The 16,121-nt window shown below is 45.2% G+C and overlaps 1 protein-coding gene across 2 annotated transcripts in view; it reads left to right on the top strand.

Moving 5' to 3' along the window:
* The window catches only part of TRPM7 (transient receptor potential cation channel subfamily M member 7), a 116,275-nt gene that overhangs the window by 48,588 nt on the left and 51,566 nt on the right, over positions 1–16,121 (top strand). For both annotated transcript variants that reach the window (XM_088472823.1, XM_088472822.1), the window contains exons 16-17: positions 1,335–1,615; positions 6,708–6,936. In XM_088472823.1, the coding sequence (XP_088328949.1) occupies positions 1,335–1,615; positions 6,708–6,936 (510 nt within the window). The remainder of the gene's footprint in view (positions 1–1,334; positions 1,616–6,707; positions 6,937–16,121) is intronic.

Below are 16,121 nucleotides of genomic sequence, written 5' to 3' on the forward strand. Positions count from 1 at the left end.
AGTCAGGATAGAGGGGAAGATGAATGCAGCAATGTACAGAGACATCCTGAATGAAAACCTGCTCCAGAGCGCTCTTGACCTCAGACTGGGCCGACTGTTCATCTTTCAGCAGGACAATGAACCTAAGCACACAGCCAAAATATCAAAGGAGTGGCTTCAGAACCACTCTGTGAATGCCCTTAAGTGGCCCAGCCAGAGCCCAGACTTGAATCCAATTGAACAGCTCTGGGGAGATTTGAAAATGGCTGCGCACCGACACTTCCCATCCAACCTGATGGAGCTTGAGAGGTGCTGCATGGAGAAATGCGCGAAACTGCCCAAAGATAGGTGTGCCAAGCTTGTGGCATCATATTCAAAAAGACTTGAGGCTGTAATTGCTGCCAAAGGTGCATCAACAAAGTATTGAGCAAAGGCTGTGAATACTTATGTACATGTGATTTCTTAGGGTTTTTTTTTTTTAAATAAAATTTGCAAAAATCTCAAACTTTTTACACATTGTCATTATGGGATATTGGACCTCATTCAGAGTCGGTCGTTGCGGCCGCACGGTCGTAAGGGAAAAGGGGCTGGATATGCAAATGATGCACTCGCAAGTTGCGTCCTTAAGATCGGATCGTTAGCTTGGCCGACCAAGGGGAGGATGCGGCCGTAAGACAAAAAATACGCCCCCTTCTCGTACGCATTACACATCATCTCCGGCCATATAAGGATTAATCGAGACCATCGGTAACCATCGGAACTGGTCGTAGAGCTTAAGGTTGATCATACCCTCTCTTAAGCACTACGATCAGGTCAGTGTACAAACCACCCATGTCACGTGTGCGATGACACTACTCTGTTAATTATGCACTCCCATAAAACGCAGTTCGCATAAATAGGCACGCCTGCGTTTGGATCTCCACTCCCCCGTTTTCTAGCACCTTCCCCTGTTACCACCCACAAACGCCTCATTCTGTTACTCAAACTACCGACCTGGCTGTGTTCAAAGAGAGAGAAATTTCTGATCGTAGCAGCTAGTTTGCGCACGCGCATTGCGAACTTTACGCATGCGCAGTTTAGCCAACATCGGCGTATGACCGTGCGGCCGCAACGACCGACTCTGAATGAGGTCCCTTGTGTGTAGAATTGAGGACAAAAATTAATTTATTCTATTTTGGAATAAGGCTGTAACATAACAATGTGGAAAAAGTGAAGCGCTGTGAATACTTGCCGGATGCACTGTATATCTGTAAATTCAGGTGCACCTGTTTAATGTAGTCATGTTATATAACAAGCAATTTTTTTTTTTTTTAATGAGTACAAATTTCTTACCCATACTGTGTTTATTTTAATAGCAAGATGCCTCCATCGATGAAGGGAAGAGGAAGAGGGCCAAAGATGAGTTTGTAGACATTGATGATCCCGAAATGAAGCGCTTTACTTACCCATTTAATGAGCTACTGGTTTGGTCTGTGCTAATGAAGAGGCAGAAAATGTCTCTCTTCTTCTGGCAGCATGGGGAGGAGTCCATGGCAAAGGCTCTCGTTGCGTGCAAGCTGTGCCGCTCCATGGCGTATGAGGCAAAGCAGAGTGATGTTGTGGATGATGCATCAGAAGAACTGAAAGAACATTCAAGGTATTGCTCAGTTTTTACATACCAGCATATAACTCATTTTCGTGCCCTTCATGTAATTATGTCTGATACTATTTTAATTTTAAATACAACTACATTACTCTTTGCACTTTAGTTTGGATTTGCAATAAATTAGTGTACAACAAGTAGAGAAACGCATATCTTGGTAAGAAGTATTGCTGATAGACCTGACCTTCACCTAGAACTGTTGCTGCCCCTATATGTAGAACTACATTAGTGATAACTAAGGCTTGGGGAGGTCTTTTCTGATAGAAAGTCCAGGGGCTACTTGAGCAATGATCACAGGTTAAGGTTTGTCCTTGAACATTCATTAGATGAACAATCAGATCTAGAACTTTTTCTTAATCTGGGCACACTCTAGGTCAGGGGTCTTCAAACTTGGCCCTCCAGATGCTGTGGAACTACACATCCCAGCATGCACTGCACATAGTTTTAGCATGCTGTTATATCAAAAAGGTGGCAGTGCATGCTGGGATGTATAGTTCCACAGCAGCTGGAGGGCCAAGTTTGAAGACCCCTGCTCTAGGTGATATATTGTTAATGCAGTCGTCTAACGATACATCATTCAGTCCATCTGGCCGTTTGTACACACAATATATATGTGAACGTCATTTTTCACAGATATGTTGCATTGGCTGTGCATCAGACAACCGACCCATATGCTGGCCACAGGAACCGGCGATATTGACATCACAGCTAGTTATTCTGGCCAGACTTATCGGGTGGCGCGATTGGTAAGTGTGCATGCACAAGTTCGTTTGTGCATCACCTTGCCAAATTGTTAGATCAGTTGGCGGGAAGGCCGAACTAACAATTTGTTGTTCAAGTGTCCACCCCACATAACACAGAAAGGATGTTCACATTTGGGTGGTTCAGTCACACAGTGATCAGGTTGCTTGGTCCACAAACCCACAGCCTTTTAAAAATACCAAAACGGCCGTGAAGTCGGGCAGTGGATCGCTCAGTTTCTGGGGACCGTCTGATATGTCGGCCATCGGATCAGCCGTCGCGCCGCAAGGTGCATATCGCACAGTGTATGGGGGCCTTTAGGTTTTGTCATTTCCAGTATTTTAGTTATTACAGTAAAAAGTACTCTCAGATATTTTATATATCTTTCGTTTGTTCGTGTGTCAGACTAAATCAGTAAGTCTGCAATGGGAGATAGACATCCCAAATCTAAGCAAGGGGTTGCACTGCTTGTGCATTACGCTTACTCAAAATGCTCTGCCAATCTCCTCCGAGGTAGCAGGGAGTAGGATCCTCTTTGTGCAGCTTGTGTGACCGAGGCACTGTCAGCTCACTTCCAAGTTCTCTCTGGCGGAGAAGGTCATGGTCCAATCCATTGCAGCTTTTGCCGATGGATATACTTTCCAAAGTATGTCAGGTCTGTTCCATTTTAAAAAATTAATTGGTATTATTGCCGCACCCCCTGTTCCCGTAAACACCAGGCTCTGTATGTGTGCATTTTCTAGGTGAAGAGGATTCCGAGGGATCCCCTGGGGAAGAAGGAGGGAGCTTTTAGACCAGGACTGGGTTAACCATTCTAGCTGGGAAGGTGGCACTCATGATAGTCTGGGTGGCAACAACCTGATCCAGGCCATCCGCCTGACTTATAGATAGTTGAGGATGAGCGCCCTGCCTCTGTGGCGCCTTCTGACTTTTTTTTTTTAAAAAGAGGAAGCAAGTTAATAAGTTTCCTCCTTTTGCTCATTTTGCAGAGATGTTAGCTGAGTCATGGCTCAAAGACATATATTACCTCTGTGGTGGGCGCATCGGGACATCTGGTTCAGGTTGCCCGCAACACTTTGGGTTTGGGTATCCTTTCTCGAGGAGATTTAGATCTAGTAGGTCCACATCCGTGCTGGTTTCTTGTAACCACTCTACCACAGAACCATGTCAGATGGGCTGCATTGCTGCTAGCGGTACTCTTTCCTGGCCTCTGATGTGTTGGTACCAGTTCCTGCACACCAACAGGGTTTGGGGTGTTATTCCAATCTCCATCTGGTGCAGAAACCGATGGGTCCTTTTGTCCCATTCTAATCAATGCTTCCATGGAAAGGAGTTAATTCCTTGTATCACTTGACATCAGTGATTCCTATTTACACGTACCTTTTTTCAAACTGGACGACGAGCTGATAGGTTTACCATCAGGTCGCACAACTTCCAATTTCTGGCTGTGCTTATTGGACTGTATAACACATCCAGGGTCTTCACCAAAGTCATATTCCCAATGTTTTCCCTGTTGCATCGCCAGGGGATCACAGTTATTTATTACTTGGATAATTTGTTGAGAAAAGCTTTAAGATCACTGCTCGGCAATCATCTACAGGTGGTAATGTTGACTTTGGAGAAATACGGTTGGATTCTCAACTTATCCCAAGTCCAACCTGGTCTCCGCTCAGAAGTTGGTTTTCCTGGGGCATCTGTTGGTCACGTCCTGTCAGCATGTTCTTTCAGCACTGCAATCTTTGGCGTTTTCTCTATTGCTCCTGCACAGAGTGTCCATCCTGTAGTCTATGCAAAAGCTGGAGACGATATTAACCACCTTCAAATCATTACATTTCGCACGCTTCCATTGCAAAGTTTTTCAATATATCCTGCAGTGTTGGAGGAAATTTGATCCTAGTCTGGATCAGCAGTTCTCCTCGTTTCTCCCAGTATGCTGCACCATGGTTTTGTGGTGCCACTCCCCCAACCTGTCAAGAGGTTGTCAGTTTTCCATCTGGAATTGGACACTGGTCACGACATACACCATCATCTAAGGCTTGGGTGCAGTGTTCCAGAGGTTTGAGTTTCAGGTTGTCTGGTCCAATGAGGAGGGCGCCTTTTTCCATCAATGTGTATGGGTGGACTGGAATGTCCTGTCGCAAGCGAAGCAATGCAGTCCTCTTCATGTCCTGTTGGACAATGCCTTGGCTAGGGCATATATCAACCGCAGGGCAGGACTTAAAATCTACAGGCCATGATGGCGACAACAACTCCGATCACGTGGTGGGCGGAGAAGTTTGCTCCGGCCATCTCTGCCACCTTCAGTACGGGGGTGGTGGGGAGGCTGACTTCCTCTGTCAGTACAGGGTTCACTCAGGAGAATGGTGTTTACACTAGGACACATTCCACCTAATTTGTGGAGCGCTGGGGTCTTCCTGATCTCAACAACATGGTGTCCAAATTGAACAAGAAGCTGCCATGTCATGGTGTGTGGTCCAGGGATCCTAAGGCGGTCTTTGTGAGTCGCTCTAACCCCCAGTGATCGATCTTTCTTGGTTATATGTTCTCGCCCTTCTCCATGCTGCCCCATGTGATCCGCTGCATCAGGCTGTAGAAGCACCACGTTATGTTACACCAGATTGGCCATGGAGTGCATGGTAAACAGATCTGTCTCTTGGTCGCGGTGGCTGCTGCAGGATGATCCACTCACCCAAGGACCGGTTCCTGCACCCCGATTTGCCTCGGCTGGTTTTGTCTGTGTGAAGCTTGAGACCATCATTTTGATGTCTGAATGATTTTCTGTGGCTGTCACCGGGGCTATGCTTCAGGCTCATAAGCTGGCCACTGCAAAAGCTTAACACAGTGTATGACATATATTTTGGGTGAAGTGAGTGCCGGGGGGTCCAGGCCTCTCAGTTCTGCTTGCAGCTCTTCCGTTCTTTTTTAAAGGCTGGGTTGTTTCAGTGCCTCCGCCTTTCCTAGTAACGGGGTCAAGTTTCTGCCTTGCCTGGCCTCTCATCCGATGTTTATGCAAAGGTGCTGCACATAGACTTGACACGGAACGTCTGGAGACCTAATTTTGGTCTTGGAGACGCTACAACGGACTCCTTTTTGAGCCTTTAGAGTCTTTGTTCTGCGATGACTTTCTTGGAAAGTGGCTTTTCTATTGCCCAATGCATTTGCTAGCTGGGTTTCGGAATTGGCAGCATTGTCGGTTAGTTCTCCTTTTTACACTATGATCTCGGACAGTTCTTTGTACTTTGCTGTTTTTACAACCTAAGGTGGTTTCTCTATTCCATCTAAATCAGGCGATTGTCTTACCTGCATTTTGTCCCTCTGTTTCGGATAGTTCTCTCAGCTTCTTGGATGTTGGGCGTGTTCTACTCGTGCTGTAAGTGCTTCTTCAGCAGTGTGGCAGGTGTCTCCATTGAACAGCAGTGCAGAGCTACTGCTTGGTCCTCGCATCATCACTAAATTTTATCGCTTGCACACTTTTGTGGCCAAGGATGCTAGTTTTGTCTGTAAAGTTATGCGTAAGGTTAGACTAGTGTGTGACCCAGTCTGCATTGTTCCCCAGATGAGATGACAGAGGAAAGAGGATTTAAAAAAATATTTTTTTTTTGGTGCTGCATTTCCTCCTTGGCTGTGTGGTGTTTTGGTTGTGTTTGTGGCTTATTATGTTCTCCTTTTAGTCTTTGTTAAATAACTGGCTAGCTGGAGCTAGATAGGAGGGCTTAGGCGGGATGGGGGGAGTTTCAGCTCTAATAGATAAATATTTTGTGACTACTCTTCGCTTCAGCCTTCCCCTCTAAACTTAGTCTGCAGTGACCCCAGATAGACTCAAATTATTTGATTTTACAGTGAGTAAAAAAAAATCCTCTCTTGAACATCCACAATCCTGTCTACAGTCTATAATTTTTATGACTCTCCTAAGCCTGGAGACTGTGTATTCTGAAGACTTTGTACTGTTTACTGAATGACAGTGCACGCACTGTGGCGTACTGCCTGTGCAAACATAAGGTAAAGCATCTCTTACCAGCCCATTAATTAGTGAAGCAGACTTCAGTGGCCCCTCTACAGTATTTGTTTTGCAAGACATTCAGACAAAACAGGCAATTCATCTTTGCTAGAAATGTATTAAAGGGAAATGCATATAGATAATATCTATATATCTTTCCTTCCTTTTCTTTCAGTCTGTGGTCTGTTATTGGTTACACTTCTATGTTTTTTCACTCTGGCGATAATGACTAATGCAAGCTACTGCAATGACGGGATTAGTTGACTGTTGGTGCTGTACAATTATTGGGAAATGTCATGCTATAATTTCATGCCAACTGTATGTCTGATCTCCTGTTTGTTACTCTAGTGAATTTGGCCAATTGGCAGTAGATTTGCTCGATCAATCTTTCAAACAAGATGAAATGATGGCAATGAAGCTTCTCACATATGAGCTGAAAAACTGGAGCAATTCTACCTGCCTAAAGCTTGCTGTATCTTCACGTCTTCGCAATTTTGTGGCTCACACTTGTACTCAAATGCTGCTCTCTGACATGTGGATGGGAACATTAAACATGAGGAAGAATTCCTGGTATAAGGTACGAAGTGCATGTTTTTAGTTAGCCACTTCCTATACCATTTGATCTATCGTTGAAGTATGCCAATATTTTTTTTTTCTACTTTTTATTTTGAAAGGCCCCACACAATCCTCATTTACAGTATGATAAACAATGTTTACAAGGTACTAGTTATTTTTGCAAGGAGAGGGATGAACACACATAATATAGTCTTAGTACAGGGTTCTTCAGAGGGAGTTGGAGGGAGGTTAGCTCTTGTATAACACAGAATATAGCGCTCAACCATGTATAACTGAAAGAACGAATGACTGGTTGTAACATTTACTTATCACAAAAAAACAATTTGTATTATTTATTATTACCAGATTCTTATATAGAGCAGCATATTCCGTTGCGCTTTACAATTGGAACATTAATAGAACAAAACTGGGTAATAACAGACAGATATATAGGTAGGAAGGCCCTGCTCGCAAGCTTACAATCTATAAGGAAATAGACATTGATACACAAGGATAGGTGCTATATATTGCATTTTGGTCTAGCCAGACTGCAGAGTTTCTTGGTGGGCTGTATGATTCAGTCACACAGGAATGTCAGGAGGATGTGAGAGAGAGACAATGTGTGAGGTTATGTGTGGACTGTGAAAGGGGATGTAATTAGATACGGAAGCTATGAAGGTTATGTGGGCGGTTCTGAAATCTGATAAGCTTGCCTGAAGAGGTGAGTTTTCAGGGAACGCTTGAAGGATTGGAGACTAGGGGAAAGTCTTATTGTGCGTGGTAAGGCATTCCATAGAGTGGGTGCAACCCGAAGAAAGTCCTGTAATCGTGAGTGGGAGCAAGTAATGCGTAGGGATGAGAGACGCAGATCTTGTGTTGAGCAGAGAGGTCGGGTTGGGAGATATTTTGAAATGAGTGAAGAGATGTATGTTGGTGTGGTTTGGTTAATAGCCTTATGTGTAAGTAAAACTATTTTAGAATGAATACGGTACAAAACCGGCAGATGAACGTTTGGCAAGGAAGATAAGCCACGCAGCTGCATTCATAATGGATTGTAATGGCGATAACCTGCTTTTGGGAAGGCCAGTAAGGAGACTATTGCAATAGTCGATGCGAGAAATAATGAGTGCATGGATTAGAGTTTTAGCAGTATCTTTTGTGTGAGATATGGTTGAATTTTGGATATGTTTTTTAGATGTATGTAACATGATTTTGAGACAGATTGAATGTGGGAAACAAAGGACAGTTCAGAATCAAGTATGACACCTAGGCAGCGAGCTTTTGGGGCAGGGTGGATTGTCGAGTTGTCAACAGAGATTGAGAGATCAGGTTGGTAACTGTTATTGGCTGGTGGAAATATAATAAATTCTGTTTTAGAAATATTAAGTTTGAGGTGGCGAGATGACATCCAAGATGAAATGGCAGAAAGACATTCAGTGACACGGACCAATACAGATGGTGATAAATCTGGGGAGGATAGGTAGATTTGAGTATCATTCGCATACAGATGGTACTGAAATCCAAAAGAGCGAATTAGTTTGCCAAGAGAGGAGGACCTAAGAGAGCCTTGCGGTTCTCTAACTGATAGAGGCAGCAAAGATTAGGCAGAATCAGAAAAACAAACAGTAAAAAAGCGATCAGATAGGTAGGAAGAGAACCAAGAAAGAGCTTTGTCCTTAAGGCCTAGGGATTGTAGTGTTTGTATGAGAAGAGAGTGGTCAACAGTGTCAAAAGCAGCAGAGAGATCTAGAAGAATAAGAAGTGAGTAATGGCCTTTAGCCTTGGCATTGACCAGATCATTTACTACCTTAGTCAGTGCTGTCTCTGTGGTGTGTTGGGAACGAAAGCCAGACTGAAGCGGGTCCAATAAGTTGTGTGAGTTAAGAGTGTGTGAGGCGGGTGTAGACAAGTCTCAAGTAGCTTGGAGAGGCATGGGAGCTGGGAGATAGGACGGTAATTTGTGAGAGTGTTCGGGTCAGAATTTTGTTTTTTCAGAATGGGAGTAATCATTGCATGTTTGAACAGTGATGGAAAGATGCCAGTAGAGAGAGCGAGATTACAGATTTTAGTTAGGGTTGGGATGAGCACTGGAGACAGAGCTTTACTGATTTGTGAGGGTATGGGATTTTTTGTGGGGTCAAACGAAGAGAATGTGCCAGAGGGTTCAGGTAGGGAATTGAGCAGGTCATTAGCTGAGGAAGAGTATACCATTTCATTTTGGATCTTATCAATCTTGTCCTTGAAATAGGAAGCAAAATCTTGTGCACAGATAGTAGCAGGTGGCTTGGGTGAGGGGGGGGGAAAGAAGCAGTTTAAATGTATTAAAAAGTTGCTTGGGGTTAGTCTTGAGCAGAGATTAGAAATTGCAAATATGTTTGGCAGTGTCCAGACCAGTACGATAAGCGTTGTAGATGGTCTTATATGTGAGGAAGTCACATGGCATACGAGACTTTCGCCACTGACGTTCTACTTTTACGTGAGAGTTTTTGTAGATGCCTTGTAAAGTTAGAATTCCACGGTTGACTTCTAAGTCTACGTGGTGTGCGATGGGTAGCTGGAGAAACTTCATATAGGGCTTTTTCTAGAATCTGGTTTAGGTGTGATGCAGCAGTCTCAGGAGAAGTGAATGTAGAAATTGGTGAGAGTCGTTGTTGTAGAGAGGTAGGTAGTTGTTGAAAATTAATAGCATTACTATTTCTGCGGGTTTTAGGAGGTTTGGTTGCTTTCAATGACACTGAGGTTGATGTAATGGAGGAGAGCGTGCAGGTGATAAGGTTGTGATCTGAGAGAGGGAAAGGAGCATTAGTGAAATCAGAAACTGAGCATAGTCTGGTGAATACAAGATCAAGGCAGTGGCCCCCCTGATGAGTCAGTCCATTGGGAGAGGCCAAGAGAGGTGGTTAAAGAGAGTAGTTTGGAGGCATGAGGAGTTTGTGGACTATCAATGGGGAGATTGAAATCACCCATAATGATGGTGGAGATGTCTGAGGATAGGAAGTGAGGGAGCCAGGCAGAAAAATGTTCCAGAAATTGTTGAGGTGGCCCAGGTGGGCGATAGATAACAGCAACTCGCAGAGAGAAAGGGGTGAAAGTCCTGATAGAATGTACTTCAAATGATGTAAATGTGAGTGAAGGTACCTGTGGGAGAACCGTGAATGTGAAAGATTGGGTGAGTAATATTCCTACTCCACCTCCTTTACAATTACTAGGCCTGGAGGTGTGTGAGAAGTGTGGGTCACCATGTGAAAGTGCAGCAGGGGAGACAGTGTCTGATTGTGTGAGCCATGTTTCTGTTATTACCAGAAGGTTGAGGTTAGCTGAAATAAAATGGTCATGTATGGATGTTAGCTTATTGCAGACAGAGCGTGCATTCCATAAGGCACATTTTAGTGATTTGGAGGGCTAAGGGAGACACGCAATGTTTGAGGTTAGCTGGCTTTATATATTGTGTGGGTGTGGCATGTGGGTCGGGCCTGGATTAGGTGATATTTCACCAGCTAATAGAAGCAGCAGGAGAGAGATATGTATAATTGTGGGATTTGTATGACAGATTTTTATGACGACAGGTTGTGGATGTTAATGTCAGTGTGTATAGATAAGTTAAAAGCTCATGTGTGTTTGTAAGAGGTGAGTAGATTAATGAGGCAGCAATATGTATTGAAGGATGAGATGCAGGGAGAGTAAAGGATGAAGTAACCTTAGAGATGAATCCATGGAGTGAGATAATAAAAATAAGTTTTTGACACTTTGTGTATTAAATATTTTTGAATGTTTTTAAACAAAATAAAACTACCGTATATACTCGAGTATAAGCCGAGTTTTTCAGCACATTTTTTGTACTAAAAAAGTACCCCCCAAGGGCTTATACTCGAGCGAAGTGTAGCGCTGACCGGACGGAGTTCGGTCAGCGCTACACAGCACAAACACACAGCCGCCGGAGCCGGCAGCTGTGTGTTTGCTGTAATCAGCAGCTGCTGAGAGTCTGGGAGACTCTCAGCGGCTGCTGCCGCTCCCACTGCGGGAGCCATCTTCCGGCTCCCGCAGTGGGTAATGGGAGAGACGTCATGAGTAATGACGTCTCTCCCATGCAAAGCGGCCGGAGGAGCTGTTAGCGGCGGGACCAGGAGCGGGGGTTTCAGGTAAGTGATTTATTTTTTTATTCTTATTACGTCTCTCTCGACTGTGGGGGGGGGGGGGGGACGACTACTGGGGGCACTACCAGGGGGCGATTACTACAGGTGGCACTACCAGGGGGCGATTACTACAGGGGGCACTACCAGGGGGGGGGGATTACCACTTGGGGTACTACCAGGGGGGGATTACTACAGGGGGCACTAAAAGGGGGGATTACCACTGGGGGTACTACCAGGGGGGGATTACTACTGGGGGTACTAAAAGGGAGGGATTACCACTGGGGGCACTACCAGGGGGGGGGATTACCACTGGAGGCACTGAAAGGGGGGATTACCACTGGGGGCACTACCAGGGGGAATTACTACTGGGGGCACTACCAGCTGCTGCCATTTCCCACCCTAGGCTTATACTCGAGTCAATACGTTTTCCCAGTTTTTTGTGGTAAAAGTAGGTACCTCGGCTTATATTCGGGTCGATTTATACTAGAGTATATACGGTACTATAAAGAAATTAAGCTGTAATTACCTGGTTTTATATTGTATGTACAGTACAGTGGGTTTATAACCTCAAAGTGAATGTACATGCGAATATAAACACATCATCTGATGTATATCAATAGCTTGAAAGTACCACTGTAGTAGAATAATGGTAATAAAAGGAGTAAACTAACTATTAATGAGGTTACAAGATACCCAAGGGATAGTTGGGTAGTAGGTGTCTTAGAATTGTTCATCCAAAATAAATGTAATGAGAAGAGGACAGGTGTGTTCAGAGTGCATCGTCCTGCTAGTAACACCTTCTTACCCACATTAGTTTCGAAGCTGGAGATTTTTGGATGGAGTTTAGTGTTCCTGTTATTGTCCCGATGGAGGAGTAGTGATCTTCTCTAGTGATGTCTAGGAAAATTGTACTATAGTGGTGTCTGATGTAAATTTCGTGGTCCCTCTATAAGCTGTGTCCGATGAAGGTGCAGTAGACTAGTTCTGAACTCTTCCTGGGAATGATACTTGTTGTGGGCCTATTGGTATTACCCAGCTAGTCTTACCAGCTGTAGTCTGATGCAGGATTTGTTACGACTGCAGCGTAGGACAGGGAGCATCGTGGTTACCGCATGACTTGCCAGGTGCTGGTGTATGGTATGGGGGGAGAGTGCGCAGAGTGTGGCAGCTATCAGCTACTGGTATGTCGTGTGCGTTAATGAGTCCCCAACGCATTTCAGCCTTATTTCTAGCCTTCCTCTGGGAGTCGCCCTTTTTTATTATGCCAAACTCAGTTGATTAGTTATGGTATGGCACCAATCTCACAGTTAATAGGTTATGGTCTGGCTTCTGTTACTGAGTCATACGTCTGTCAATCATGCAGTGGGGTGTGTAAATGTAGTCTGTCCCTTTCTCCTTCATCCACTAGGGGACACTGGATTTCAAGACAGTGGGGTATAGAGGGTATAGACGGTGGTAGAGCAGAGCCTGGCACTTTAAATAATTCTGAAGTGTGACTGGCTCCTCCCCCTCTATGCCCCATCAGCCCCAGTTTTTAGAATGTGCCCGAGAGAGCCGGTCACATAGGGCTGAGCTCCAGCCCACACTTAGTATTTTTTCTTTTATTTCAACTTTATTTTAATTTCTAGCTTTCACAAAGCATTGAGGACAGGCTGACAGAGTACTGCGTCTGTCAGCCTGCTACATGGAGGCATCAGGAGACCCGCCTCCACTAAAAAGAGTGTGTGTCGGAGTCCCAGGCACCCTGGCAGTAGCTCAGGGAGGACACCCCACAGCTTAATATAGAGGCTGTGTCCGTGCTTCCGAATGCCTAGCCGCAGCCCTGATGCCAGCAGTGGTAAGTATAGCTCTGTTCCCCTTATGGGGAACGGAGTTTAATCTGCGGCCCCTCTGCCCCCTCCCAGGCTCAGGTGGTATATACTGTAGTATAACCCCTCCTGGAATCCTGTTATAACGCCGCTAGCGTTGTTACAAGGGGCGGAGGTACCGCGCATAGAGCGCAGATACATGTACAGGGAGACTGTTCAGACAGTCTGTAATGTTGCTGCCTAGCAGCATGCCTGATCCCTGCACGATGAGCGCTGTCTTACTTTATAGAGCCTGACAGCGCTCTGTTTGCTGCTCTCACGAGAGCCGAATCCTCCCTCTGCTATATCCCCACGGGGAGGGAGCCTGCCGCGACCCGCTACTCCCATAAGGGAGTCTACATTGCGCAGCAGCGCGGCTGTTCCCTGCCGCGCTGGTGCTTGAAGAAGCACTGGGCTTCTGCAGGGGGAGGAGCACAGCCGCCGGAGAGCGATGCTGTTATTCACAGCGCCCTCGGCTGCTGGTTGCGGCGCCGGAGATTGCACCGGCGCTGGCTACAATTGGCCGCATGGCGGGGCTTAGGAGGGAGCTGCTCAGCGCGGCTGTTCCCTGCCGCGCTGGTGCTTGTAGAAGCGCTGGCTTCTGCACACAGCCGCCGGAGAGCAAGGCTGTTATTCACAGCGCTCTCGGCTGCTGGTTGCGGCGCCGGTGCTTGTATGAAGATGCACCGGCGCTGGCTATTACGTTCCCGCTCCCCCACTCGCATTATGCCTGCTATACCAGCCATTGTTTGCACCCCGCCAGCTTATTGATAAGGGGCGGAGTCTAGTCCATGCTGGCGTGCACAGATGCCGCCATTACCTCCAGCGAGTATTCTTAAACAGCATATGCACCTGCCTTAAAAGGAGCCGGGGCTTATTGCCAGCATCTCCTGCATCCTCACTCTGGAGTTCTGTGGGGGGTGCAACCCTTAACAGGGTTGTGGGTTTTATTCCCAGTACGTCCCTAACTGTTTGGAGTTTGTATGTTCTCCCTGTGCTTGCATATGGCCTCTTACGTTTTTTTTCTTTACTTAAACCTACAGCACCTGGTCTTATTAGGTTTAACGGCACAACTGTGGAGTTTGTAATTTAACCTGCAGTCTTTATATAGATTCTGGCTCTGCCTCATCTCTGTTATATTGCACGTCGGTAGTTCCCCTACGGAACTGGGTAGTGTACTGGTTTAATATTATATTTAAAAAAAAAAAAAAAAATGAAGCACAGGGAGGAACATGTCACAGGCTAATATAGAGGTTGTGTCCACGCCACTTTGCCCACCACATATCTATCAGCGCCTACGGCCACACGCCCGATCTCGTCTGATCTTGGACGCTAAGCAGCGCCAGGCCTGGGTAGTACTTGGATGGGAGACCGCCTGGGTATACCAGGTGCGGCAGGCTTATTACATTGAACATCTGGGGCAAATATGCTTGATGTGTAACAGAATAATGCAGTGTGTTTCTTCCATCTATAGCTGCCAGAGATCACTCTGCCTAAATGTGTATAGTATGCATAGTCGGGCCACTGTTCTGGCTGCTGCCAGAAATTACGGTTATTGCATATCTTTAACTCAAGGTTACAAAAAGGGTGCGTCCCATCCTCAGGCTTATGCCTCACATTGGCTCGCCTTAACAATGAGCCGTACTCTTCTCATGCATAAGAAGGGCACATATGTGGCTGCACATATGTTAAATCTCAACAGCCTTCGGTGCTTACCTTAGAAGGTATGCATCTGTGCATCTATATGGATTTATATCTTATTTATTCCCTTCGGCAGCACACACAACACGAAGTAGTAACATATGGCCGTTGTGGTGGTTGGCATTGCTGTCTCGCATCACTGAGGTCATCTTTTGATTTCCATCATCTGGAGCCAGAAGGGCACACCTGATAAGGCGAGTACACCGGTAACGGAAGGGTCCCAGGATGGCAATCAGTCTGGGATAGTACGTTGCTAACATTTCCTGCCCCAACGCCGTAGCAGAATGACAGCCACGCACGGCACATGAGCAGTCTCCCTGCGTGGAGGTAAGCCACATGTATGTATATACTTGTATTTTAAACTAAACCCGGCGTTAAGACCTGGGGCTCAGTTCCTTCCATGGCTCTAACTATTGCCCATGTTATATTTTTCAAATTATATCGTCACCTACTAATCTTGTATGTAGGTACGCGTAGGCATGTGGGGATTTGTGTGTGTAATATATATATGTGTGTATGTGTGTATATATATATATATATATATATATATATATATATGTATATATATATATATATATATATATATATGTATATGTGTTTTGCTTCTTATCCTTACCATTAAAGCAGGGGTAGGATATGTTCTTCTCAGTTTTATGTCTGATACCTAGCATATTTAAAGAGGATGCTGCGACGAGAGGCTGGACTCTCCTGATCCGGTAGTTTGTTCTATAACTCCGCTTAACACCATCTCTCCCTAGGGATTGGGTGGTGTGTGTGTATATGTATATAATTATGGATATGTGTAGGTATGCCTATACTTCCACAATCATTAAGGTACATATTATTCCACGTCTGGAAAGCTGCCAGGGTTTACCAGAAGCTGTCTGTTATACATATTATATGGTGGCTCTATAGACTAGAGTCATGTTCTGCAGCTTACATAGGATAGTCACAGGCTCCTACGGCATCGCTTCTAGTATGGACTCTATACATGTCCTGGGGCCTTCCTGTATGTCCACACATGTATATGTACTTACACCCGCCTCGGGTTATAGTCCTGTTTCCATCAGTCTATATCTACGGCGTCCACTTCGGGGGACCTATTAATTACAACTACACTCTAGGGCGCACTTAGTAACCAACTTGTAAGACACTAGGAATGCAGTGTGTGTATATATAGATATAGCATGCTGATCTCCTATTGCGGGATATATATATGTGTGTATATGTATGTAGCGTGCTGATCTCCTGGTGCAGGAGTTTGACAACTGACTTACTATGTCGGTACTAACTCTTCCTTTCAAAGAGTTTGCCTTTTCATGCAGCTATGTTTATGTGTGTGTATGTGTATATATACTGATATATTCCCGTTCCTTGTATGAATTTTCCTAATAATTGGAGAAATCTGTTTTTGGCCCTGTCTGGCGTTATCACTACATATATATATCTCTTCTTACTTGGGATAATTAACGCATTCTATGTCTATGTACAGGTACCTTTCCCAGTATCGATTCTGGTACTTTATA

This window comes from Taudactylus pleione, unplaced genomic scaffold (genome assembly GCF_031769625.1).
Source record: "Taudactylus pleione unplaced genomic scaffold, aTauple2 ptg000129l, whole genome shotgun sequence".
Classification (NCBI taxonomy): Eukaryota; Metazoa; Chordata; class Amphibia; order Anura; family Myobatrachidae; genus Taudactylus; species Taudactylus pleione.